This window comes from Aquarana catesbeiana, linkage group LG12, assembly GCF_042186555.1.
Source record: "Aquarana catesbeiana isolate 2022-GZ linkage group LG12, ASM4218655v1, whole genome shotgun sequence".
Classification (NCBI taxonomy): domain Eukaryota; kingdom Metazoa; phylum Chordata; class Amphibia; order Anura; family Ranidae; genus Aquarana; species Aquarana catesbeiana.
The window spans coordinates 34964785-34992578 of record NC_133335.1 but is presented as its reverse complement, the minus strand read 5'-3'; the positions used below and the strand labels follow the sequence as shown (position 1 = coordinate 34992578).

The window sequence follows — 27794 nt, the reverse complement described above, 5'->3', positions numbered from 1 at the left end:
TTATTTATTTATTTTTTTCAATTTTTAAAACTTTGTGACAAAAAGTGAGGTCTGCAAAATACTCACTATACCTCTCAGCAAATAGCTTGGGGTGTCTAGTTTCCAAAATAGGGCCATTTGGGGGGGGGGGGGGTTGTGCCACCTGGGCATTCCATGGCCTCCGAAACTGTGATAGGCAGTGAAGAGTGAAATCAAAAATTTACGCCCTTAGAAAGCCTGAAGGCGGTGCTTGGTTTTCAGGGTCCCGTATGCGGCTAGGCTCCCAAAAAGTCTCACATGTGGTATCCCCGTACTCAGGAGAAGCAACAGAATGTATTTTGGGGTGTAATTTCACATATTCTCATGGCATGTTTGAGCAATATATCATTTAGTGACAACTTTGTGCAAAAAAAAAAAATTGTCTTTTTCCCGCAACTTGTGTCACAATATAAAATATTCCATAGACTCGACATGCCTCTCAGCAAATAGCTTGAGGTGTCTACTTTCCAAAATTGGGTCATTTGGGGGGTTTTGACCTGTCCTGGCATATTATGCACAACATTTAGAAGCTTATGTCACACATCACCCACTCTTCTAACCACTTGAAGACAAAGCCCTTTCTGACACTTTTTGTTTACATGAAAAAATTATTTTTTTTTTGCAAGAAAATTACTTTGAACCCCCAGACATATGTTTTTTTAAAGCAAATGCCCTACAGATTAAAATGGTGGGTGTTTCATTTATTTATTTTTTACACAGTATTTGCGCAGCGATTTTATTGCCCAAATGTTTGATGAAATAAAAAAGATGATCTTAGGCCGAGTACATGGATACAAAACATGACATGCTTTAGAATTGCGCACAAACGTGCAGTGGCAACAAAATAAATACATTTTTAAAAGCCTTTACAGGTTACCACTTTAGATTTACAGAGGAGGTCTACTGCTAAAATTACTGCCCTCGATCTGACCTTTGCGGTGATACCTCACATGCATGGTGCAATTGCTGTTTACATTTGACGCCAGACCGACGCTTGCGTTCGCCTTAGCACGAGAGCAGGGGGGGACAGGGGTGCTTTTTAATTTTTTTTTTTTTTTTTTACTGTTCCTTTTCATTTTTATTTATTTATTTTTTTTAATCATTTTTATTGTTGTCTCAGGGAATGTAAATATCCCCTATGATAGCAATAGATAGTGACAGGTACTCCTTTTTTGAAAAAATTGGGGTCTATTAGACCCTAGATCTCTCCTCTGCCCTCAAAGCATCTGACCACACCAAGATCGGTGTGATAAAATGCTTTCCCAATTTCCCAATGGTGCTGTTTACATCCGGCGAAATATAAGTCATGAAATGCTCGTAGCTTCCGATTTCTTAGGCCAGAGAGATGTTTGGAGCCACCTTGGTCTCTGATCAGCTCTATGGTCAGCCGGCTGCATTCTCAGGTTCCCTGTTGAGACAGGAGAGCCAGAGAAAAACACAGAAGACGGGGGGGGGGGGGCATTCCCTCCCACTGCTTGTAAAAGCAGTCTAGAGGCTAATTAGCCACTAGGATTGCTTTTACATGAATGCTGACCGCTGGCTGAAAAGAATGATACCAACATGATACCTAAACTTGCAGGCATCATTCTGGTATAACCACTCAAAGTCATGAATGGCGTACCTGAAGACAAATAAATGGTTAATAATACAACACAGTAAACGGTAAAGTATAAAAAATTGCATTCCTGAATAGCAAACATGATAAAACAGAATAACAATAAAAAATTGCAGAATAGAATACAGTAAAAAAGAGCAGAACAATAGAGAGAGAGAACAATGAAACGACAACTATTTTTTTTTTTGTTTTTGTTTTTGTTTTATATATTTTTTGTGGTATGTGTGGGTTTTTTTTTTTTTTTTTCGGTTCGGGTCTCTCAAAATGCGATGGCATCTTGGGATACCCTGTGAAAGTGTGCCTAGTCTGTGCAATGCTGTACCCTACGCTAATACTCAACTAGTGAATGGTAGCGTTCAAAACATTCACCAATGCAAAGACCAGGATTGTCAGGACAGGAGGGACAATAATAGCGGGTGTCACGCCTATATCCGCACTTGCTGCAGACACAACATCTTTTTTGGGGGGGTTAGTTGGGTAGGGGTACTCGGGAGGACATAAAGAAAATGCCTCTCATGCAGCCGACTGCATTTGGTTGGGGATGTGAATGGGGGAAGTACGGGTGCTGCAGAAGTGGTGGGTTCCCAATTAGGATTGGCGAATGCAGCAGGAAGGGCATTATGGGCACAACGGGCCTGTTTGTCTTCTTGGTGGCAGCGGGACAAGACTTGTGCTTGCCACCTCACCAGCTTGAACTGCACTTATGGGACTCGCCACGTCACCAAGTGTTACTGCAGTGCTGGTTTGACTATGACTGGGGTGTACTAGGCCGCTGGTGCTTGCCAGTTCACCAAAACGCTACCAAAAAACTGTTAGCGATCGCAGGGATCAGGCCTGACTCTGCGAACGCTGCAGTTATGTGTTTAGTGTTTTGTAAGTGACAGGGGCAAAAAACGCAGGTGCTAGCAGGTATCTGGGCTGATCCCGCTAACACTGCGTTTTTGAGAACCCTAAACTGCTGGGGACGCTAGTATAGATCTGATCGGATCAGCTATTGATCCGTTCAGATACTATACCATTAAGGGAGGCGTATGCTGTGTGCGTGGGTGTTAGCGCTACTGGCACTAACCTGACGCTGCCTGGGGCGATGCATATCACCGCCGGGCGATTAGGGGGCTAAACCTTTATTCGGTAATAAACGGCGGGTGCCCTGACACTATAAAAAATAAACGAACTAACCAGCGTCACCCGTAACAGTTATACGGTGATCACTGGTGAAAGGGTTAACTAGGGGGCAATCAAGGGGTTAAAACCTTTATTAGGTAGTATATGGGGGTCCCTGATGCTATAAAACGCTGACGGCGAACCTAAATGTTTACCTCCCTAATTAGCGTCACCAGTGACACTAATACAGCGATCAGAAAAATGATCGCTTAGTGACACTGGCGACGGGGGGTGATCAATGGGTTCAAACTTTGTTAGGGGGGTACCCTAGACCTAAAGGGGGCTAACACTAACTGCCCTACCACACTAACTGACACCAATGCAGTAATCGGGGGTGTAAAGTGTGCCTGGCATGTTCTACTGTGTGTGTTGTGTTTTACACTCACATTGATGTCTTCTCTCCTCGGCGCCGGAATGGAAAATACCGAGCTGAGGAGAGATGACATCACTTCCTCTGCTGCTGTTTACTATACAGCAGCAGAGGAATGATCTCATTGGCCGGGAGCGACCGCGAGGGGGGGGGGATGGCCTCCCCCTCACCTCCATTTGCCGGGGGAGAAATGCCGACCGCCTCGGGCACCGGGGGGGGGTCCGATTGGACCCTCCGCCCGCGGGAGGCAGATCACGTACAGGTACGTGATTCTGCCTGCCCATGCCATTCTGCCAACGTATATCGTCGTGAGGCAGTTAGCAACTGGTTAAATCATGCCAGTTCAGCTAGAGCTAATCTCAGCTCCTGGAAGTAACCCATTTGTGCCAGTGTAGTGTCAAAAGAGAAATTCGGGTTTATACTTGCCTAGGTAGATGCGGCACTGATCCCAGCTACATCTGTCCCCCACTGCTTCTAAGACCAAGAGCTGAGCAATCAAAGACAGCTGATCGCTCAGTGCTCGGTCTGTGACTCAGTCAACGGCTCTCTGCTCTTCCAGTTCACACTGGAGCGCCGGGCTGTGGAGGGGGTTGGAGCGGCTGGCTCATTCTCCAAGCAGCTTGCTGAGAGGCTGAGCCAGCAGCCAGTCCAGGCATCTGGGTGGATCCCGACAGATACTTGGCTTCACAGTAATATACCTGATGAGGCTGTGTCCCTGGAGGTGATGTTTTTGGTCTGATAGGACATTAATATCACATAAGAGGGCTGTGCATTTATGTTCATTATGCATGGTGTCAGAATGTGGTCAAGGTAGATTCGCAATGTATATCAGATGTCGTGCTTTTGTTGGTCAAATGTTGCCCCTTTTACCCCCCCAAGAGAATTTGCGTTGGTTATTTTTGCGTTATATATTCCGCCTGTTGCAAATTACAGCGTTGCCATGCAGTTGGTTTATGAGTCTGAGTGCTCAGATGACAAAAAACCATGATGGAGTTTGCATAGTAGCAGGGGATTTTAACAAGGGAAATCTAAGATCAGTACTGCCTACAGTTCAGCAGCATGTGGACTTCCCAATGTGGGGGAAGAGTACCCTGGACCGTGTTTGCACTAATGTGCGTCGTGGGTACAAGACTATCTCCTACCCCCACCTGGGGTCATCTGACCGTATATCACTTTTTATGATACCAGCTTACTTACAAGTAATCAAGAAAGAAATAAACAATATACAGAACAGTCGAGGTGTGGTCAGAAGGGGTAGTTGACACTTTGCAAGACTGCTTTGAGCAGACTGAGTGGCAGGTGTTTAGGGATGCAGCTACCACAGGCAATCAGCTCAATTTAGAGAAATATTGCACTGATTGCACTGTGGTAATGGCATATGTGAGTAAGTGTACAGAAGATGTAGCAACTGTAAAGAGAATTGGGCCCCTTTCACACATACGGACTGTTCATTTCATCAGTTCAGTCACGTCAAAATGGATGAAGTATTCATCCATTTTTTTATCATCAAAAAAAAAAGTGACTGAACTGAACTTCAAACACTGTATTTAGCTGGTTCCTAAGGAGGGGGCTGGGAAGCCGGCTGCCATGTCCTTAACAACCAATGAGTAAGGGCTGCCCCCTGTCCCTCCAGCTATTTGCACTGGCTATTGAGCCTCTCTCTGCCCAGGTGCGGGATTGTCCACAAATCAAGGGATTTCACTACGGTGAATTGCATGAGAAAATAATGCTCTATGCCAACGATGTGCTCCCCTTCCTGGAGGATGTGGATAACTCATTGTCTCACGCAATGTCCCTTATTGCAGATTTTGGCCACAACTCAGGCCTTACCATTAACTGCATTGATGTTCCTGGATGAGGCACCTGGGTTGAATGCAGAGCTTCCTTACCTTGTCCCTATAGTGACTTCTTTTAAATACCGGTACTTGGGAATTTACATATTCCCCAAACTGGTACAAGAAAAAAGGGGCAGAGGGGTTGGGACTTTAAATGAAACACGTAGCAGCGACTGAGTAATGTAAGAAGATATTTATTGGTACAAAACATTATTATACACACAATATATATAAGGGAAATAGGGAAATGAATCCCATATAATAACCATGATCATAATATGGATGTCAATTGCATGACATAATAAATCACCAGAATTATGCCCCGTACACACGGTCTGATTTTCCGATGGAAAATGTGTGATAGGACCTTGTTGTCGGAAATTCCGACCGTGTGTAGGCTCCATCACACATTTTCCATCGGATTTTCCGACACACAAAGTTTGAGAGCTTGCTAGAAAATTTTCCGACAACAAAATCCGTTGTCGGAATTTCCGATCGTGTGTACACAAATCCGACGCACAAAGTGCCACGCATGCTCAGAATAAATAAAGAGATGAAAGCTATTGGCTACTGTCCCGTTTATAGTCCCGACGTACGTGTTTTACGTCACCGCGTTCAGAATGATCGGATTTTCCGACACCTGTGTGTATGCAAGACAAGTTTGAGCCAACATCCATCGGAAAAAATCCTAGGATTTTGTTGTCGGAATGTCCGATCAATGTCCGACCGTGTGTATGGGGCATAACTGTATATACACAACATAATTTCAAGATACTGCCAGCATGGCCCATGGCCTTGCTATTCCCAGTCAGAGTTGATATAAATAAGCATGATTGTGAAAAGTTCAATTGACCACATGATGGTACAATACGCGGCATGTATTGGCTTTATGCATTTCATGGTGTATAACCACTCCTTAGGAGCAGGCACGTGATAGATCTATAATAGGAAAATGAGAAAATTGGTCTAAATGGTCTGTCATATAGCATAATGGAAGAGGGGAGACCCCCTACCACATGTTACTTACAGAAAAAGCTGGTACTGGTGGTATAATGCTAGGAATCGCGGGTCACCCAGGAGCGTCATGGTCGGAAGCTGTGGTGGGGGTCTGTCCAGCGAAAGCACCCAACAACGCACAGCTCCCCAGGGAACTGTAGGTCCAGGCATATCCATGGTGCAGTGGAGGTGCTATGTGAACCAACCAAATGGGCCACGGTGGCTCACCTGGTGTTCATTTCCTGCTCTTCAGTCCAGCCCACAGCCAGCCCCTTCTGGCTAGTTAAACTGTTTGGCTCATTCATTCAGCGCATTCGCCTTGGTCAACATATCTAGAGACTCTCTGCTGTGTTCCTGTTTTGAAGATTTGCCTGGCTGATGTTCCTTCCGGTTCCTGATCCTGTCTGCTGCCTCCGACTACGCTGATCTCTGGCTTCCTGATTTCCTGGCTTGTTCTGACTATCCGATTTGGCTACCAAACCCTGGCTATATTTTGACTACGTTTTACTATTTGTACTATTTTTACCACTTTATTTAAAAATTAGATTTTTTTTTTTTTTAATGTATTTATTTTTTTAACTGCATTTTCTGTCTCTCTCTGTTTCATGGTTCCTGACCAGCTCTGAGCCGTCTTCTGCCCGCCACTGGTTACCCTCTAAAAACAAAAAAGCCGCCCTTCTCCTGAGGCTGTCTTCTTCCGTTGTGTTGTCCCCCGCTGTCTGACATCTTATATAGCCATAGGGCGTGGTTATCCGATAACATCACCCAGAGAGCCTGTCCCTTGTGACTCCATCACATTGCCAGGGCACATGGCTACACAACTGAGTAAGACAGCCTCAGGCGAAGAGTGGCTTTTTTTGTTTTTAACGGGTAACCGGCGGTGAGGAAGAAGACCGCTCCATGGGAGAAGATGGTTCAGAGCAAATTTAATAAAGGACTTGTCAAAATCCGGTATCTGATACCCATTCACATAGGGGGCGCAGTATCTGGGGGCCCCCTTGTTAAATGGGGCTTCCAGATTCTGATAAGCCCCCCCCCCCGCCCACAGACCCGACAACCACTGGCCAGGATTGTTGGGTAGAGGCCCTTGTCCCCATCAACATGGTTCAGAGCCCCCCTCCAAAGCACCCCCCCATGTTAAGGGCTTGCGGCACTCACTCGTCCCCTCCCTTTCCTGGCCTGCCAGGCTGCATTCTCGGATAAGGGTCTGGTATTGATTTTGGCGTGGGGGGGGGGGTCCCCTCCAAATCCAGACCTGAAGGGCCTGTTATGTACCGGGGGGGGAACCACGCTGACAGCTGATTACTCATCGGTTAATAACCCAGCTAATTTACAGTGTGTTTTAAAGAGGAGGGAAAAAAGGGGTTTAAAAAGCGGATGTCGTCTGCTAACATCTGTTTTTCATCCGTTCTGTTTTTTTGACGGATCAAAAATAGGGATTTCATCCGTTCAAAAAAATGGTTGTTGACGGAAGCGGATATAAATAATCATCTGTTGTCATCCGTTTTTCCATACGGATGGATGAGAAACCCTGGATAGATGGGGAGGTTAGGAAACTGGTTAGGGATAGGAATACGGCCTTTAGATCAGGTGATAGAGAGGCATATAGGCGGCAAGAGGAAGATTAAGAGTAGGGATTAGGGAGGCTAAGCAACGGTACGAATTTAAGATGAGTGAGATCTGGGATGCACTAGTGCTAGAACCATGTGGAAGACTATTCAGCAAGCTACAGGTTGTTTATATATATATATATATATATATATATATATATATATATATATATATATATATATATATATATATATATATACCGTGTTTCCCCGAAAATAAGACACCGTCTTATATTTATTTTTCCTGAAGAAGACACACTATGGCTTATTTTCAGGGGATGTCTTATTTTTATTAAGCAGCAGCTTTACCGGTGTTTGTGGGGGGTGAGAGAGACCCACAGACTGTTGCTAGTTGGTGCAGGGGGAGAGAGACCCACAGTGCTGAGTAAAACGGCAGCCACAGCTTTACTTCTTCCCCTGAGGACACACGATACCTAAAGCAGAGCGTCCTGCTCCTCACTTCACTGAGACTTTTACTATTTCTCCTTCTATGCCTCAGCTTGCAGCACGCACAGAACGACCGGGACCTGAGAGGGGGAGCCGACCTTGTTGATGGGGCTGTCCGCACCTCTCCGGTCACCTCCGAGATGCCACTGTCACGATGGGGCAGATTAGAAGGGCTGCCCGTCTTCTTTACTGCTCCGCGCCGGTACGCTGCATAGCCACTCCCATCACTATGTCTTATTTTCGGGGTATGGCTTATATTGTGCAAATGTTTAGAAATCCTGCTATGGCTTATTTTATGGGTATGTCTTATTTTCGGGGAAACACGGTATATATATATAATGTTGGCTCAAACTTGTCTTGCATACACACGGTCACACAAATCTTGCCGGAAATTCCAAATGTCAAGAACGCGGTGACGTACAACACGTATGACGAGCCAGGAAAAATTAAGTTCAATATCCAGTGCGGCTCTTCTTGATTCCGAGCATGCATGGAACTTTGTGCGTCAGAATTGTGTACACACGATCGGAATTTACGACAATCGATTTTCTTGTCGGAAAATTTGAGATCCAGTTTTCCAATTTTGTGTGACGGAAATTTCGATGGAAAATGTCCAATGGAGCCTACACACGGACGGAATTTCCGACAACAAGCTCCCGTTGAATATTTCCCATCGGAAAATCCGACCGTGTGTACGGGGCATTACAGTTTAATTGTAGCAAAGACAAAGGTTATTTTTATTGATTTTAGGAAAGTACAGGATGTTCGCTATGAGCCAGTGGTGATCAATGGGATGGAGGTTGAGAGGGTAGAGGAGTTCCGCTTCCTGGGAACAATAATTAGGGAGGACCTGTCATGGACGGGGCATATATCCCATCTGGTGGGCAAGGTTCATCAGAGACTGTACTTTTTGAGAAGGCTATTAGACGTGCAGAACGGAAAAATGAGTTTTGATTCATTATTTAAATTTGTTTAGTTAAATTTGTTTAATTCATTTTCGGAATTTGTTTTGTTTATTTGTATTTGAATATTCGTATTGATTCGAAAAGTTTTGCATTCAAGTAGTTTTCCAATTTCCAAAGAGAATAGAATATAATAGAGTAAAACAGAACAAAATAGGATAGAAAATATAATTAGAAAATATAATTAAATAGATTATAACCATCTTTTGAAATTCAAATAGAAAAGAATAGAATTAAATAATATAACCATTTTCCAAAATTCAAATAGAATCAATTGAATAGAAAAAGAATAGGGTAGAATAATAAATAACACAGTACTGTAGAAAAAAACAGATTAGAATGAATATAACCATCTTCCTATTGTAATCTATTCTATTCAAATTTATTCTATTTGAATTTTGGGAAATAGTTATATTCTTTTGATCCTATTGTGGTTTTTTATTTTTTTTTTTTGTTTAGTTTTTTTTAATTCTTCTATTATTTATTTATTTTTTATATTCTAGTCTTTTCTATTCGAGTTTCGGAAGATGGTTATATTCATTCTATTCTGTGTGTGTTTTTTATTTTATTTTTTTTTCCTATTCTTTTCTTATGTATTTGAAATTCGAATTTCAGAAGGTGGTTATATTCTTTTTATGCTATTCTAGTCTATCCTTTTCTGTTATATTCTTTATTTTCTATTTTATTCTCTTTGGAAATTCAAAAATTCCTCGAAAACCCTTTGAAAACTATTCAAATTTCATCCAAATTTTTTTTTTTTGTTATTTCGTATTAGTTTAAATTTGGTACTAGTGTAATTCGGATACATCCGACTTTCCGAAAAACGAATATTTGTCAATTACAATTTGGAACAAAATGAACCGCACATGTCTAAAAGCTATGGAGGGCAGGCTTTTCAGAGTGGGTCCTTTTTTATAGCTTCTATTAAGCTGCCATTGAAAACGTGCTAACGTACCACATTTCTGTGGCAAGGATCATGCACAATCCATGACAGAAACGCCCTACAGAGGGTAATAAAAACTGCATAGAAGATTCTTGCAGGAATTAGTCTACAGAGTATTGATGAACTCGGGGGAGGGGAGGTGTCTTCAGGGAGTGATTAATATATTGAAAGACACTTCATAATATGATAGAGCACTTCTATCATATTTTATGTTTTATTTTTTTTTATGCTAATTTGTCTGGTTATGTTTCAAAGGGACAGCACATCTATTTGGTTTTTGTTAGTGTAAATACCCAACACAGTCTATTTATCAGCCTCTGATATCTCATGCAGGGATGCACCGATACCTTTTTTTTTTTTTTTTTTAGTACTCGCCGATACCAATTACTGATACCTACCGCAACTGTTTTGTTTTCACTTCAGCTGTCAGCAATGGTACAAAGCATTGAAAAGTTATTTACAAATTAAATAGATTTTTTTTTTTTTTTTTTTTTTTTTTAATTTTGCACTTTTTCAATGTGAAATGTGTAAATATATGTTAATATATAGGTGTAATAATATTTGCAAGCAAACAAAAAAAGTTTTAATTGTTTATCGTTTATAAAATAGACATGGGAAAAAAAACAAAAAACAAAAAAAAACAGGAAAATAATTAAATGGAGGAGAATAGGGAGCTAATTAAGGCTGATTAGAGTAAATGAGGGGTTTATAAGGGGTTAAACAGAGGAACATTTGTTCATCCCTTTGATCTGCAGATGAAGAAATGGATTCAAAAAGAAACCATGTTTGTTTTTATTTTAGTGTTTCAGTGGCTGAGCAATGTTGTTAATAAACATTGCCGGCTGCCTTTTTTTTTTTGACAGCTCCAATTACCAGACTTCTTTAACACTTCAGCTGTCAACAGGGGAGACCCACTGACAGCTCAAAGAACCAAGCATAAAAGTATCGGTTTCAGGTATCGGTACATTTGCACGAGTGCCGATACTTGTGCAAATACTTTGTATCGGTACCGATACTAGTATCAGTGCAACCCTAATCTCATGCTCCCCATTCTTCAGATTGGTAAAAGAAGGGCTAGCACTTGAAGCCAGTCGGGTAAGCTACTAACAGGAGTAGAGCATAGGGGTGACCTTGTCAGCATGCTGATTCCCCTTCAGCCTGGGTGTGTCCAGGTCCCACGGCCACAGTGGAGATCCCAGGCCTGAATATGCAATCTGGTTGGGGTGGCTGGAATCACAAGACTGACTGCAGAAGTTAAGACTGATCCCATACATATCTTACCCAGGCTTCCTATGCTACTTTTGAATTCACAGTAAGGCTCCTGTTGTAAAGTCAATGAAGGAGTTAAGGGAGTCCTATGCACACTATAGTTCCAGTGACCCTTCTTGCCCTGGCTAACCAGAATCTACATGTAATGATTTTTTTGCACAGCATGCAATGAAATGCTACAGTCTTTAGTGAAATTTAGAGTATAACATCAGAAGTTATCTGCAGTAAGTTGACTGGTTCTGTAAACGGTCATAAATCTTAACATGCACGATTTGTTTGACAATGTGCACACTTTCAGATGTTTGATTTTATAAGCTTTCTTTAAAGGGTCAGTATCTCCAAATGTGGCATTTCAAGGAACCTTTTGAACTGAATCGCTACTTATTTATCTTGGAAACTCTGGTGACAAGACTTCTGCACATGAGTTTGAGGTCCACCCATCTGCTGCACCATTTGAGGGACTTGTTCAAAGTGATTTTTTTTTTTTTTTGAGGGTATACTAAATGCATAAGGCAAGACAAGAGTGTTCCTTTTTGCTGCAACTGGAAATGTGATCATTCACAGCAGCGTGGAGAAAAGCGAAAAACTCTAGTGGAAGTATCTTGCTGCTGGCATTAACCCAGAGAGCTCTAGCAAGCCAGTGGGTGATTTGGCCAACCCCTATTTGTCAATGTCCTAAATAGATTTTGGTTGGACTTGTCCTTTAACTGAAAAAGAGAAAAGCTTTGCATTTCCCATGTTTGCCATAAGTCAACTCTGGTTTTGTAAATGCGTTGTTGGTCATGGGTGGCAAAACATTTCTTTGCCTTTTTTATATTGTTTTAATTTGTCCAAAGAGCCAGGGAACATGTGCTCCCTTTTTGACACCTATAGAAAAGCCTGGAAGAAAAGGCCAGCTGTGAGGATTTTAGGCACATTAGATACCACTATTGTATATCTCATAGGATTTGTCCAGACATGGTGTCATGGCTACCTGCATAACTAAGATATTTTTGTTTTCTTTTTTCCAGGGTTTGTGCTGGCTCTTTTGCCTCAGCTCTCTGGGGGGAAGGTGAGCCCCCAAATCAAGGAAGGTGGAAGAAAGGCAGGCAGGGGAGAGAAGGAATCGGCAGCTATCTTTCTACAGTCAGGAGTTACCCAACGTCCAGGATCCACATCCCCTGGACCCCAGGGAACCCCAATACCTGGATATGATCAAATGAGTCCCAGTTTCCACTTGGAACCAGACTCTGGGGGCTCACACAGGAGGGAGAAACGCTGTACATGTTATACATCCAAGGACAAAGAATGTGTGTACTACTGTCACCTGGATATCATATGGATCAACACGCCTGAGTAAGTAAAGGTACACATTTTGTCTCCTCTTCACATCTTTCTGCTTTTCTGAGCCCAGCCCTGGAGATCTGATGCTCATATTGGCCTTCTCTGTATTCTGAGACCAGGGGCTTGTGTTGCTGTACAAAAATCGTGTTCTGCAGATTGTTGTGTTTTTTTTTTTGTTTTTTTTTTGTTTTTTTTTTCTAGAACACTCCTGAGTTCTTTTTGACATCTTTTTCTTGTGTCCTTTGTAAATTTATAGTTTAAATTCAGCATGTTTAATTTCTATTTGATGTTCCTAATGTCCTTTTTTGAATGCCTTTTAATACTGAACAATGACCCTTAGGGTCCTTGGCTTTGTAAAAATGCGGTATAATAAAATCTTACGTAGAATGAACTCTATATCTACGCACATGTGTGATAATGAATGATGCAGAGTCTCCTGTTTAAAAAATTGTCGTAATTTCTGGAAACAATAATATACAATTTTTGCTTTAAAATTGAATTACTGTACTTGATACTGAAGATAATTTTGAAGTGTGTCTTACAATTTCTAATGGTGGTCGAGCATTCTCTTTCCAAAGCTCTTTTTTCTTTTTTTTTTTTTTTATCATGATATACTGTATATATGTGCCAATTTCTTGAGGTGTCTTTCATTCTTTCATTTTAAACTGAATTATCTGGCTTCTTGTACATCTTGTGGTTTCTAGCAAAAATGGCTCCACCCTCTGCCATGGCTAATATGAAGCCTTGAAAAATCTTCCGGGGAGCTTAAGAGACCCCTGTAATTATTGAGACATGTGGATGGAGTTGGGAACCCTGCCACAAAGGTTCCCTGTTGCTTCTAAGCTGGCACGTGAGTCAGCCCATCACGCTCAAAGCAGGCTGATCCTTTGAAAAAGGGGAAAAAAGCTTTGGGTGAATTGCAACTCACAAGGAAATCTCAGACAATTTTCCAAACTAGTCAAAGTGCACTCTCACACTATGGTTCTCTGCAGTAAATTTTTCCATCTCAAGTCACTTGTTGCAGCGCACGTCCGTGCATACAAATTCTGGACATTTATAGAAAATTGCTCCTTCTGCATTGGGTGGAGGAAGGGGGAGTCTTGTGTGTTCCCCAATATCCAACTACTTGTGGCACTCCAGTGATCCTGTTATTATGCCTAGCAATGGCTAAGGTTCTTATGACGATATCCCTCCACACTTCTGAGTACACTATGCAGAACACAATACAAGAAGTAAAGCTTGTATCTGACAATCATCTTCATCTCTGTATTCCAGACAAACAACAGATTAGATATTACACAATAGGTTTGCGTTCCCAATGAGAGATCCTCAGATATTTCAGAAAGCTTTAGCATTTGGGTAGTACTGCAGAACAGTGTCCCCCCCCCCCTCCCTAAGCAAAAACTATAGTGATGATGTTCATCATTGGTGATTGTGTCCTTTTTAGTTCCTTGGTTGTTTCAGGCTCCAGTACTGTACTGCTTGAACAAGCATGCAGCCAGTGATGTCAATGTACTGATGTGACTTCCTGCTCCTGAGCAGTAACTCAAAGTATGAACGCTATCAGTTCAGGATGACTGACAAGAAAAAGCATTTTTAAGAGTTAGGCGGCACACACCTAGGTTTGCCTTAATACATGCAGTTTTTTATTATTGCGAGTTGCACTCATGAGTTGTTAAATTTTAGTTTTTGAACTTTCACGGCTAGACAGGTTGTAAAGAAAAAATAAAATAGGTGGGGGAAAAAAAAACTGTACACTCTCTTGTCAGGTAATCTGTAATAAAAGTCATGAAATCACTCAGATGTTAGAGTGTATGTGTATATATGTGTGTGTGTGTGTGTGTGTGTGTGTGTGTGTGTGTGTGTGTGTGTGTGTATATATATATATATATATATATTCTCTATCTAATATATTCTGTCATGGTTGTGAAATGTTATGAAAGATGGCAATGTAATAATCACTATCTGGGAAATATTAAGCCTATTTTCTGATTGAAAATTTGTTAACTTAAACATATACAGTGGCAAGAAAAATATGTGAACCCTCCGGAATTAACTGGTTTTCTGCAGTAATTTGCCAAAAAATGTGATCCTCATTACAGTAGACAAACACAATGTGCTTAAGCGAATAACACACAAACCATTCTCCTTTTTGTGTCTTTATTGTCTGTGTCTTGTGTCTTTTATTGAACATATCCATTAAACATTCACAGTGCTGGAGGAGAAAGCAAATGCTGGAGTTAATAGCTGGCCAAAACTCCTTTTGGCAGTAATGACTTCAAGCTAGCACTTTTGGTAGCTCTGGATCAGTGCTGCCCAGTGTTCAGGAGGAATTTTGGACTCTTCATCTTTACAAAAGGATACGTTTGTAGGATGTTTGGTGTGAATGGCTCTATTGACGTAATTTCACAGCATCTCTTTGGGGTTAAGGTCTGGACTCTGACTAGGCCACTCTAAAAGGAACATTGTCCTGTGGTATCACCCAACATCTATTAAGCTTTAGCTGGTGGATGGCCGCCCTGACATTCTCCTGTAGGAGATTTTAGTAAACCTTGGAATGCATTGTCCCCTTGATCATGGCAAGTGATCCAGGCCCTGAGGCAGCAAAGCAAGCCCAAATCATGATGTTCCCTCAACCATACTTCACCGTTGGGATGATGTTTTGATATTGGTAAGCTGTGCTTTTTTTACTGAACAATTAAACTTTTGTTTCATCAGTCCACAAAACATTTTCCAATAGTATTGTGGTTTGCCAAGGTGCCCTTTGGCAAACTTCACGTGCGTAGCAATTTTTTATTTATTTATTATATTTTGAGAGCAGCAGCTTCTTCCATGGTGTTCTGCCACAGACAACCCTGCCTATTCAAAGACTTGGGTATGGTAGACTCATGAAAAGGCATGTTTTGCAATTCCATTGATCTCTTCAACCCTTTCAGTTGGTACTTTAGGTAGGCTCCTCTTTACCTCCATTGAGGATTCTGCATTGTGCTTTGGAAGTCATTTTGGCTGGGTGCCCACTTCTAGGAAAAGTGGCAACAGTACTAATCGGTCTCCTTTTTATAGACCATTTTGCCACTGTATATAATTACATTTTTGTTTTGCTGCTTTCACTTCCTTGCCAGCAGCCTATTTACACAAAGAGAATTGAATAAGGAGAGAATATACTAGGGAAATGTCTAATAAATGTTGTGTTATACTCTATACTCTAATATTAAACTAGCATTCCAGTTCAGTTTCTGGTAAGGATTGTGGAACTAGGTTATATTTTAAATGACAGGATCTCTTCACTTTTTTTTTTTTTTTTTTTATCATGAAGGAAATACATTTTTGAATAAGAATGTGGACCTTTCCCTTTTTTTAGGCTGAGTTCACACTGCAGTACAGAACGGCTCACAGAAGGGGTCTGGTGCATCCCTGTTCACCGTTTCAGGTCCTATTTTTGGTCCAAATTTTTGGCTGAATTTGGTCCTGAAATGGACCAGGAGACACGCAGGACTCCTGTGAAATTCACTCCAGGGCTGCCCCGGAGATGTGTGAGCCAGTCACAATCTCCTGACATGCAAATTAGATGCGGGGAAACTCGCATTCAATTCACAATAGTGTGAACTCAGCCTTAATCTCGTGCGGTCTAAGACTCATTGGAGAAGCCCAACTCCAGGATATTAGCAGCCCCTCCCATCCTGCCTAACTAATCGCTGGTAATAATAAAAAATGCCCATTTGGCCACAGTTTGCTTTTTTGGAGTGGGATAATCCAGACTGCCTCTATTCCCCCCCCCCCCCTATTTTTCCTCCAGGTCTCTTTTCTACCTTTCCTCTTCTCCTATATTATCCTCTGTCTTTTGCCTCTCTAATATCTTGTGATAGCCTGCCTCACTTTTGTGCACACATTGGGCCCTCGCTCCTGCCCTGACTTTAATGTCATTGTTGTAAATGTTTTATGTAAATTTTTATGTAAATTACGACTTCAAGGCTACCAAGCCTTTTTGTATTGTTATCTTTGCTATTCAGTATCCTTTTGTATGCATTTGAAATAACTTGCCTGATGAGATTAGGTCTTTGTATGCACTTTCGAAATTTTAAGAAAAATGCTGAACTACAAAAAAAGCACATTTTACTGATCTGAAACTATAACCACATAATGTCCCTTCTCTCTTATCTTTACTTCCTGGGGTACTTCTTTGGGCGTCCACATCACTGCCTGTATGGTGTGGACATCTTCTATTGGTGGAGGTGAAACTTGCAGTGGTGGGGTACTCTCTCTTAGGCTCCAGAGGCAAGGAGAACTCAGTGGGGCAGGGAGGGGATCCATTCTCAAGATATCAAGCAAGGAAATGTCTAGTCCCCAAGGTAGGAAATAGGCTTGGTTTATAGATGAAACTGTGACTTTGATCAATTGCGCTGCAGAGTGGCTTAGGAAGGTCGGGGGGGGGGCAAGACTGAGGAGTAAGGTAAAAGATGCACAATGCACTATTTTGAATTAAATTTTCGCCTGGATGTGGGCTTTAAATGATCCCGGTAAGAGCGCCTACATTATAACACCATGACAGCATTTAGAAAAATGTAGGCTCCCTGTGACAGACCCAACCGGGCCGGGGCTTTTGGAGGGGACTGCAGGGTAGCCTCTTGCTTACTGACCATAGGCCCTTACTTTTGAGGGGGCTCTATTCTTTGGAAGGTGTGTGCCTGAAGGACCTCCTTGGGGCCTCTGTACCCAAACCAGCATTGATTGCTTCAACCCCCTCCTAGACTCAGACTCTAAGCAGAAGAATAAAAGCGGCTTTAAACAACCTGATGCTGAGGTCTCCTGCTGTTATGTGTAAACTGTTTATTAAGGTATCTTTCTCTCATTGTATAATTCCCCATTGTGTGCCTCCTAGATGTGAATTCCCATTGTTAATTGAGTCACCTATTGTTTATCCGCCTGCTAGTACTGTGTCCACTTCACCTCGTTGCCAAACTGTTGTGAGATGTTTGTTAGCTGGTCATTAGATGTACTGATGATATTACTGTTTAATTGTTTAGGATAATGTATCAAGCTCTTATCTGATTTTGTGTGGTATCTCCTCTATGTGAGTTTGCAATGAAGTCAGTTCCAGTTTGTACCTAAGCTAGTGTCCTCTAGTTCTTAAATGCAATATTCAGATATAATACCTGGTTCCAGAGTGGAGGAAGCTGTATCTTGATGGAGGCACCCGGGCTAGGTGCCAAGTGGCCCGTCACACTCCCAAGTGCAAAACTCTTATTGTTTTAATAAGGTCCGCAACCATCCTTGCTGGAGACAGTGCAAATGTTCCTAGTCTGTTGTAGCTGCTTCTGCACTCAGTATGCCAGTGCTGGGGTAGGAACTCCGATCTCATTATGTCTGTGAATTGTAGTTTCCTGCAGACCCCAGAGATTATGTAAGCAAATCCCTTGCATATGTTGTGCACAGCAAACTGTGTTTGGATGATTTTGTTTGAATCTGTAGTTTAGCAACTAGACCAGTGGATCAGCAAGAGCCTGAAAAAGAGGGTTGTTCAAAGCTGTTACAGCCGTGTATCACAAAACTTTTAATGATTTTTGGATTACTCAGAGCATAATAAAATGTTCAATGTTAAATCCTTGTTTCTATGTTAGTATTTTTTCTTGGGGCTGTTGGTGATAAATTGTATTTAGTACTATACCCTTACTTTGACTTTAACATTTTGTAATGATACAACAGTTCAATAATCATGTCCAAGTCTGCTGTATTTTTTACAATTATGCCTTTTGACTTTATGTGGTATTTTTGTGGCATTCAGTTATGTTTAGCTCTAATACAAATAAAAATAAATCTGACAGGGACTAATGTCACATTTAAAACGAGCGCTTAGGAGAAATGAATATTATAAGCAGCGTGAATATCAACAACCAAAATTAATGGCAACAGCAGCCGCCTAAAATGGTGCCTCTAAAACTAGAAAAAACACTGTTAGATCGTAAATAAAAAAGGCTAATAGCAGCGCTTATATAACGATTGGTCATGAACTGAACAATCTAAACCATATATATTAAAGTCCGTGTACACATTTAATAGCTAACATAGATGATCCCGGAAAAGAAAGTGTGTGAGTCCTTCTAAAGTCTATGGAACGTAATCACGTGCTCGAAGAAAGAGGGGGGTGTGCAAGGGAACCCCTTCTTGCAAAAACTCTTACCGGATCCAACCTTGATCTTTAGCGTGTTAGTCATAAACCACAGGAATCACCGCCAATGTTCTCCCTCGATATGCAATCGAAACAGCTTACAGAATGTTCAGTGTTTGAAAACAAAAAGAGAGAAGCAAAACATAGCGTAATCCCATATTTCAAAGTTTTATTAATAAAAAAAGAGGAAGGAGATGTCCCCACTTCAGGGTGTAAACTTACAATCATAGAAAATAGACGAGCGATGTTCACAAATCACATCAGCCAATAACAGGCTAGCAGCGTCTCCTGCTGTTTTCAATAGGAACCTTCTAGCTTTCCCTGAACGGCCTGGTGTGTTTACGTACGTCATGTGGCTCCACTCAGACGCGTTTCGTCACTCATGACAACATCAGATACCCCCCTGAAGGGGGGACATCTCCTTCCTCTATTTTTATTAATAAAACTTTGAAATACACTGAACATTCTGTAAGCTGTTTCGATTGCATACCGAGGGAGAACATTGACGGTGATTCCTGTGGTTTATGACAAACACGCTAAAAATCAAGGTTGGATCCGGTAAGAGTTTTTGCAAGAGGGGGTCCCCTTGCACACCCCCCCCCCCTCTTTTTTGAGCACGTTTGATGTGAAACATTGTGGAATGAATACAACTATCCTTGATGATTACGTTCCATAGACTTTAGAAGGACTGGCACACTTTCTTTTCCTGGATCATCCATGTTAGCTATTAAATGTGTACACGGACTGTAATATATATGGTTTAGATTGTTCAGTTCATGACCAATCGTTATGTAAGCGCTGCTATTAGCCTTTTTTTATTTATGTTTAGCTCTAGCTGGTAGAAATAATCATGATAAAGGATTGACACTTACTATCATTAAACAATGAAAAGTCTTACCATGCAACTAATGGGTGCATAAAAAGAGATATTACACTAAGTAACAGTTCAAATAAGTTATCAGATCAGCCCATTAATCCACATATCATCAGTTAATCCTTCTTGTATGATTTAGAATAATACTTTAAAATTGCACTTTGATAAATTACATTAAAGTCTAACTCCAACCAAATTTTTTGTTGTTTGGGATAAAGTATGGAGGAGTTAAAATTTTATGTCTTTTTTTTTGGTCTGTCCTCCATTTTGGAGGTTTTCTCTTCTTTCCTTTCCCTGTGAGGACTGTACAATAAATAAGGCATGCTGTTATTGTCAGAACCTCTCACCCATCTTCACTCAATTTTTATTTATGTTTACTTTTTTGCACGTGTCCCTGTTGAAAATATTTCCTATCACTTTTGCTCTGTTGTGAGGAGAAATCATCTTGATGGTGACACAGACAGCAATAGAAACCTTCCTAAATTACTAGCGTTTATTTGTATGCAGAACGTGCTGCAGGCCAGGTTGGGAGATGATCTCATGCTTATGGGTGCCTTGAGGGGCCAGTTTTCGATTTGGACACCAGACAAGTAAAGGGTGAACTCACACATATGTGATATGTAGGAGAAGTGAGAGTGAGGATGGGATATAAACAAGGCCAAGAATAAATCCAAGGAAAAAAACAAGCTTACTTACTGACCAGCGATGAGCGATCAGAGCTAAAAATAGGCACTGAGTACTGTGTAAATGTCACTGGCAGGGAAGGGGTTAACACTAGGGGGCGATCAAGGGGTTAACTGTGTTCCATATGAGTGTTTCTATCTGTGGGGGGCATGGGCTTACTGGGACATGACAGAGATCGCTGTTCCCGACCACTGGGAACAGTAGATCCCTGTCATGTCGCCTGTCAGAACGAGGAATTGCCTTGTTTACATAGGCATTTCTCCGTTCTGCCTGTGTACAAGTGAATCCTGGGCCGCAGGTGGACATCGAGTCCTCCCGACCCGCGGGCACACTCCCGATACGTGTGGCGGCGCGCGCCTGCCCGCCCACAACTGAGCTTACACAAGCTGCCATACAGCTATGGCGATTTGCGCAGGAGAGCCATTGTGCCGCCGTCATATGACGGAGGCTGGTCTTAAAGCGGTTAAGTCCACAGTGAGTAGAACATGCATGCTATTCTGCATATAGAGACAGATTTTACTGTTGTGGGTTAGTAACACTTTTAATGTAGATTATTCTTTAACATGTTTTGTAATATTTGTGATTAGATTTTCCTTCTTCCTTCCCTTTTTTTTTTTTTGCAAGTGTCAACTTTCTAAATTATATCTGTGACAGATGTGCTATAGAATATGTTAGAATATGTTGGTGGCTTCTTTTGGAGAGCTTCCTAGTAGCCTGAAACCATAGCTCCAAACTGTCCTTCAAGTCATGTCCCTCTTTGAGGTCTAAGTACAGAGTTCTATAAAATAAACTGCCAGAAGTGTTAATTACTACAATAAACCTTTCACACAACCTGTAAATGATTGAATTTGCTGTTGTAATCTATTTTATTAAAAGCCAATATAAAGATAACATTGTGGTGAAAATAACTACTTGTGGGTTTAACCAACAATATTTTGCACAGACTGATGTCTTGTGGTATTGGGTTGCTGTTTTTAGTTTTCCTCTGGGGAGCCATCTGCAGAAAGTTTTGATTTTCTTGACATGTTTTGTATCGGTACTTACTGGTATTTTGGATTTCCTTCCACAATTCAAAAATATTGTGTTTTCATTTATTCAAACTAGGGGAGTGTGTGTGTCTCCTGGACTGTGGTAGAGACAATAAAGCCCCCTTTCTTCTCCTTTTACATGGAGAAACCCTTAAAATAATGTTTCTAGTCTCTGGGAACCTTTTGCCAATAAGCTTTATCTACAGCACACAGTACATTAGCGTGATGGTCACTGGAAAGAATGCTTCTTACGTTTTGTGATCATTGGAAGGAGTCCCCCCTTGCAGACAGGTAAAAAAATGTTTGGTGTCCGCGATTGCTGAAAATGTCACCACATCACCCAAAAGGGGAAAAAAGACTGGGATTATATATTCGACTTTAAAATGGTTCTAAAGCCAAAACGTTTTTTAATATATGCAGTTGTATGTCTTTCTGCCCTCCCGCTTCACTATGTAAAGGGGAAGAGGGGGGGAGAAGAATCAGCAATGTGCACTGCTTCATCTCTTCTCTCCTCTCTACCTCTTGTAGCAGGGTGACCCCGTGCCACTGGATAAAATGGTGGTCTAGGCCAGATTTTATAGGATGTGAGCACACTAATAGCACAGGTGTGTGCTAGCCCCACCCGCCTGAGGGGGTTCATGTGTGAAGGGAGCCATGAGAGGTGCTGGTGTGCACCATGGTGTCCAGGTCGGGACAGGCCAAGGCTCTAACCTGAGAGAGAGTCTGAGGAACGGAGCAGCTAGGAAGCTGTAAGGAAGACGCAGATCTAGGGTGCAGTGTCTGTACATAAACACTGGGACGTGTTTCATGATCAGGAGGACCAAAAGGTACTGATGGTCAGGAGGATCCTGGAGAAGTACTTGGAGCTGTAAAGCTGCCACAAGAGAGCCAGGAGGCTGAATGTTTTGTTTGACTCATGGTGAAAACCCCCTGAGTGGAAAGACATATCTGTATGAATTTTGACTTTCTTTTTAAAAAAAGTGGGCAGGAAAGCCCTGAAAACTATGTCTGGCGTGAAGTAAACTCACTGTTTTGGCACTATGGTAGTTTTAAAAAATGTGTGTGTGTGTGTATGTGTGTGTGTGTGTGTGTGTGTGTATATATGTGTGTATGTGTATATATATATAATAATGTGTAAAATATTTTATATAAAAAAAAAAAATGTTTTGTAGTGCAAAGTGGATTTGCCTTTCGTAAATAACCCCCAATGTCTTCCTTCTCCTTATGTCATCATTTTACTGTACTGTCAGAGGATTTGTACGTAATTTTTTTTTTTTGACTATGCCTATTGCAATTACTGCCCTACATTGTGTTTTATTTTCTTGTCATGTTGCATAAAACTTTAATACACAAATTGAACATAAATACAAGGGGAAAGCTACGTAGGATTATACCGTTTTTTGATGCTTTTAGAGGAAAGCAAGTAAGCAGATGTGTTAATAATAGTTTTTTTTTTAAAGGGTAACTCCACCTTCGTATGAAAAAAATGGCAAATAAAGAAAAAATATAGCGTATACAATTGCAACACAAGTCATATTGTAATTGAATGTTATTAAAAATTACCTTTTTCTTTTCAATCTGCAGCTGCTGTAATTTTCTGAAAATGCAAAGCAATATGGCTACCTGGAGTTGTTCTGTACACAGAATGTGTACTGACCACTCCCCACAAACATCATTTCCTGCTTTGTATGAATGGCTCACCAATTTTCCCAGAAGTCTGCCTTTTAGTCAGATTTTAAGCATCTCCTGCAACAAAAATTTAACTTTTGGTGAGATACTCCAAATAGGAACATGTCTAAAGGGATGCAGGCCCAGCATCTTTCTTTATTAGTGCGCTACAGCTGACTGATAATTATGAAACCACTCCCATTAGACCTACTCAGCACGCTGTGTCTCTAATCCCAGATGGAGTGCTGTGCTGTCAGCACCAGCATGGAATACAGGAAGCAAAGTGATGTCAGAGTGGGCGGGACATGTTTCGGATCACCGCCCATTGGTTTGAAGAAGGAGCGACTGAGCATGCTCCGAAACAAGACCCGCCCACTCTAACGTCACTTCCAGTTTCCTGTATTCCTTGCTGGTCCTGACAGCATGTGTGCTTCCCTCTTCTGAAGTGCTGCTGTGGTGCATTGATCACATTTCGAGAGCCAGTCATGTATAGTTTAAGTCCACACTCCTTGGAAAACGATGCTTGTGACAGGGTTCATATCACATAGAAAAACCTGGCAAGAGACTGAAGTACCAGCAAAAGCCCTTTTGAGTGTCGATTCCATGCAGCATTGGAAAGATTTATATAAGACACAAGTTCACTGAGCAGATGTTCAGAATTTGAAATTGACTTTTGAATTTTTTTTATCATTTTACCATTTTCTTTAGTGACTCTGGTGACTCTCAAAATGGGGAAACTTTAGCAGAAACTGAGATCTAATATGCTACAGTACGATACAGCACAGCTGTATGTGTATGCATGGGTCCCCCAAATATTTGTTTAAATGTTCTTTGTAATCCGTTGGTACGACAGTTGGACACAGGGGCTTATGTTTGATCTGTATCAGTAACAGCCTTGGCCATGTTCGTTTTGTTTCCCTTCTCATCTCTGCCATCCTTTTTATATGTATTCATCACAACTGCATGTTGCACTGTTGTGCAGGGTAATTTTAAAGTCTTTGCTGTGCATTGTCAGGCTTATAAAAATAAAGTACGCATGGCACAGTGCTTTGTCCAAATGTTCTCCTGTTGATTTCCAGCTTGCTGTATTTATTTCGTAACATAAATTAGCTCATTTTTGGACACTATTGTAGATTACGATTATTGTGAAAACTACTATAGCCGTGTCCTAAGATGTTTGTTATCATTTGTATTTAAAGTGGTTGTACACACTGTACAACCACTTTTACCTACAGGTAAGCCTATATTAAGGCTTACCTGTAGGTGCTGGAAATATCTCCTAAACCTCCACGGTTTAGGAGATATTTTACAATAAAGCTGTGTGCTGATGTCTATGGCGCATGCACACTTTAGAAAGGGCCGTTTCTAAAGTGGTCATGCCGTGACTGGCGGGAGTGACATCACGCGACTCTGGCCAGTCACACAGCTGGAGTTCGCGGCCCTGGAAGGAAGAGGGGTGAAGATGGACGCTCATTGCTAATGGGGACAGCGGTGACATCGCAGGCTTCGGTTTCAGGTAAGTGACACATAATGGGCTACTATGCGATGCATGGTGACACATAATGGGCTACTTTACCTTTGCAGGGAAATAGAGGAAGTAAAGCCCATCAGGGTTTACTTCCTCTTTAATTTTACACTTGGTTTACTTCCTCTTTAATTTTACACTTCTTTCTCACAGAGAGAATAGTTGGTTGTGGGAACCATTATCGCTACAATAGCTGCCCAACCTAAATGTTTAAGACCTGTTACGCTAATTGGTTGGGTGTTTTTCCATAATGTTGCAGATACTAAGAGCTAATGGTGGTATCAAAAAGTTTAGAGACGCACAACAGGGAACACCGACCTTCATAAGTCTATGTGCCAAAAGATATTGTCCCGTGTACATCAGAAGCTGTGCAATTAGTGCAATTCTGACCACGTGCATTACCACGTCTGCTATTTCGTCGTGGACAGCAAGTTAGAACAAAGAGCAAACGTGAAATTCTGCCTTCAAGGTGTTTTCTGGGCACATGTGATTGTTTTCCAACAATCATCATGCACGAGTTGCCGAATGGTTTCAACATTTTCAGGGGTTGAACTCGTTGAAGATCTTCCAGTGATGTTCTTCCGCTCTTGAAGCGTGCATGCCAATCAAAACACCTCAAACGACTCCTTGCAGCATCGCCGTAAACTTGCCAAATGATGTCAAACATCTCTGTGGCAGATTTGCCCAGGTTCAGGCAGAATTTCACATTTGCTCTTGTTCTCACTAGTCTTGGAACTTTCTGATACTACCTTGATACTACACTATGTATGTTTACTGCTGTGAGAACATATGGATTTGTTTAATTCTACGTTGTTAATCTAGTAGTTCCCAGTGCTGTAGTGACGGGCTCATGACACCCTGCACTCACAGTATGTCCTCAGTTTCCAGGTTGAATGACTTTGGATGTCCTTCAACCTGGAAGACTGAGCAGCTTGTAGAGGAGAAAATGGACTGAAGAATAAAAGCACCGGATTGAAGCTAAGTATTGCAGTTTGAGCTGGGAGACATTTTTATAAAGAAAATCCTTTAGCTTAAGTTTTAAACAAAAACCCATGCTTTGGCAAAGGCAAAGCAACAAGTCCCCCACCCTCTCAAGTAGAATATACTTGCCTTTCCTTTACTTCTTATTCATTCCATTAGGTTGTAACTAGCAAAAAAAACTATACCCAGGATCTCTAGGTGTGAACAAGTGTGACACACTATGTGCCACCACTAGACCAGTCACCAGGCATCATTGCTTTCACAGGGCTAGAGCCCTTAGTCCAGTGTGAAATATCACTAGAATAAATTGTAGCTTGCACCAAGTGGCTTTCTTACTCCAAGTAGCTGAACAGACCTGAGTGAATGGGGGTGGGGGGGGTGCAAAGTAAAGGAGATTATACTGCTGGGAAGGGGGGATTAAAGTGAACCTGTTGCTTTTAAAGTGGAGGTCCACCCTGAAAAAAAATTGCATAAAAAAATACCTCAAAAAATGAAGGAAAAGGGAAAAAAAATGTTTTTTACTTACGTGAAATGGCTGTTGGTAGGCAGTCTTCCTAATCTTACTCTTCCTACGCCGCGGTGATGTTGTCTCTTCTCCTCCCCGCGTTGTCTTCTGGGGAATGGGGCGCAGTGTGTTATGGGAACTGTGTGTGTCCCACAACACATCGCGTCCCATTCACAAAGTGCTGCGCGACTCGCGCATGTGCAGTAGGAAACGGGCCATGAAGCCGTAAGGCTCCACTGCCTGTTTCCCTTAGTTAGGATGGCGGTGCCGGGACCCGAGAGCCGAGGGACGTGTCGGCCCCGGGTGGCCGACATCGCGGGCACCCAGGACAGGTAAGTACTTATTTAAAGTCCAGCAGCTACAGTATTTGTAGCTGCTGACTTTTATTTTATTTTTTTTTTTTTACGGCCGGAATCCCGCTTTAAGTAGCTTGGAAAACATCTGTGTGTGTGTGTGTGTGTGTGTGTGTGTGTGTGTATAAATACGTTGAGGGATTTGGAGATGCTCAGGAAAAAACATAGGAAATATAACTAGCAGGAGCCAAAACCAATTAGGTTTTCCATTACTTTTTACTCAGTAGAACCATCATGTAAAAAAAAAAAAGTAAATGATTTTGACTTTGACTTTGATTCAAAATGTTATCTAACTACACAGATGAATATAGGGCCCTCTGATCCCTCCTGTATTGATTTGTGTTGTAAGTGTACTGTCTACCCTCATGTTGTAAAGCGCTGCGTAAATTGTTGGCGCTATATAAATCCTGTATTATTATAATAATAAATAATAATAATAATAATATGGCTTTGTGCATAATAAATATGTGAATAGCATGGAAAGGCTTGCAAGGCATAGTTCATCAGGTAAGGTGAATAAAGAGCAGAGCAAGTGTTGTGATCTTTGGATAAATTCTTTATCGCTAAGGCCAGGCCTGGGTCAGCTAGTCATGGGAGTGACAAGCAGGGCACTGAGCCAACTTGGCACAAGTTCCTCACCAGTTAATTCTGCCTTCTATATCTTGAACACTGGACTCTTGGAATGTGCATGAGAAAGCAGTAGGATAAGACATCAGGGTATTTGAAAGAAGGCCAAAGTGCAATGGTCTGATTGCTGCTATTGGCTGTATGGTGGCTTCTGGGTTAAGGATGTTTCTACTTTCACATAGCGTCTAACCTTCTGAGAATAAGCATCCCTGTTTATTCTTCCATCACAACAAAAATTAGTTCTTTGCGTGTAAAAGATATGAATTTCAGACAACTACACTAAATAAGATCAGCCAAAAAGGGGATGCTGTAAAAACACAAATCACTGGTGTTTAAACCACTTTTCTGACCAGAGAATGTAGATCTTCATCTTAAATCGCATTGCATTTTCCACCAAAGTATGTACTATCTTTTTCCAAGCATTAAAGTGCATGTATCGGGGTCCATAGTTATGCATATATAGTCTGTAGGAGCTTTGTGCTGTCATGTGCACTATATGCTTGCTGTGACCAGGCTGTTAACAGGTGGAGGCTGTATGAGCTTGAACACATGAGTTCTCAATACATGATCCCTGTTGACAATCTAACAATGCAGTGAAACACTGCTTTTTTTTTTTTTCTTCAAAATTCACCTCCCACTTCCCTTACATGTGACCCAAAGAAACCATGTGTATAAAAAAAAAAGGTTTGGGTCAGAGATAAGATATGGCACTGTTTTTTTTTTCGTTAATCTAGACTGATATGCTGGACAGCAAAACTATATTCATATATTTTATCTCCAGAAGTGCAGAGCCTTGATGGGGCATGCTTCGTTTTTTTTTTTTTTTTTTTC

The 27794-nt window shown here is 41.4% G+C and overlaps 1 protein-coding gene across 1 annotated transcript in view; it reads left to right on the top strand.

Moving 5' to 3' along the window:
* EDN3 (endothelin 3) overlaps positions 1-27794 on the top strand; it is a 234318-nt gene that overhangs the window by 19039 nt on the left and 187485 nt on the right. The window contains exon 2 of the mRNA XM_073607549.1: positions 12240-12564. Within this exon, the coding sequence (XP_073463650.1) occupies positions 12240-12564 (325 nt within the window). The remainder of the gene's footprint in view (positions 1-12239; positions 12565-27794) is intronic.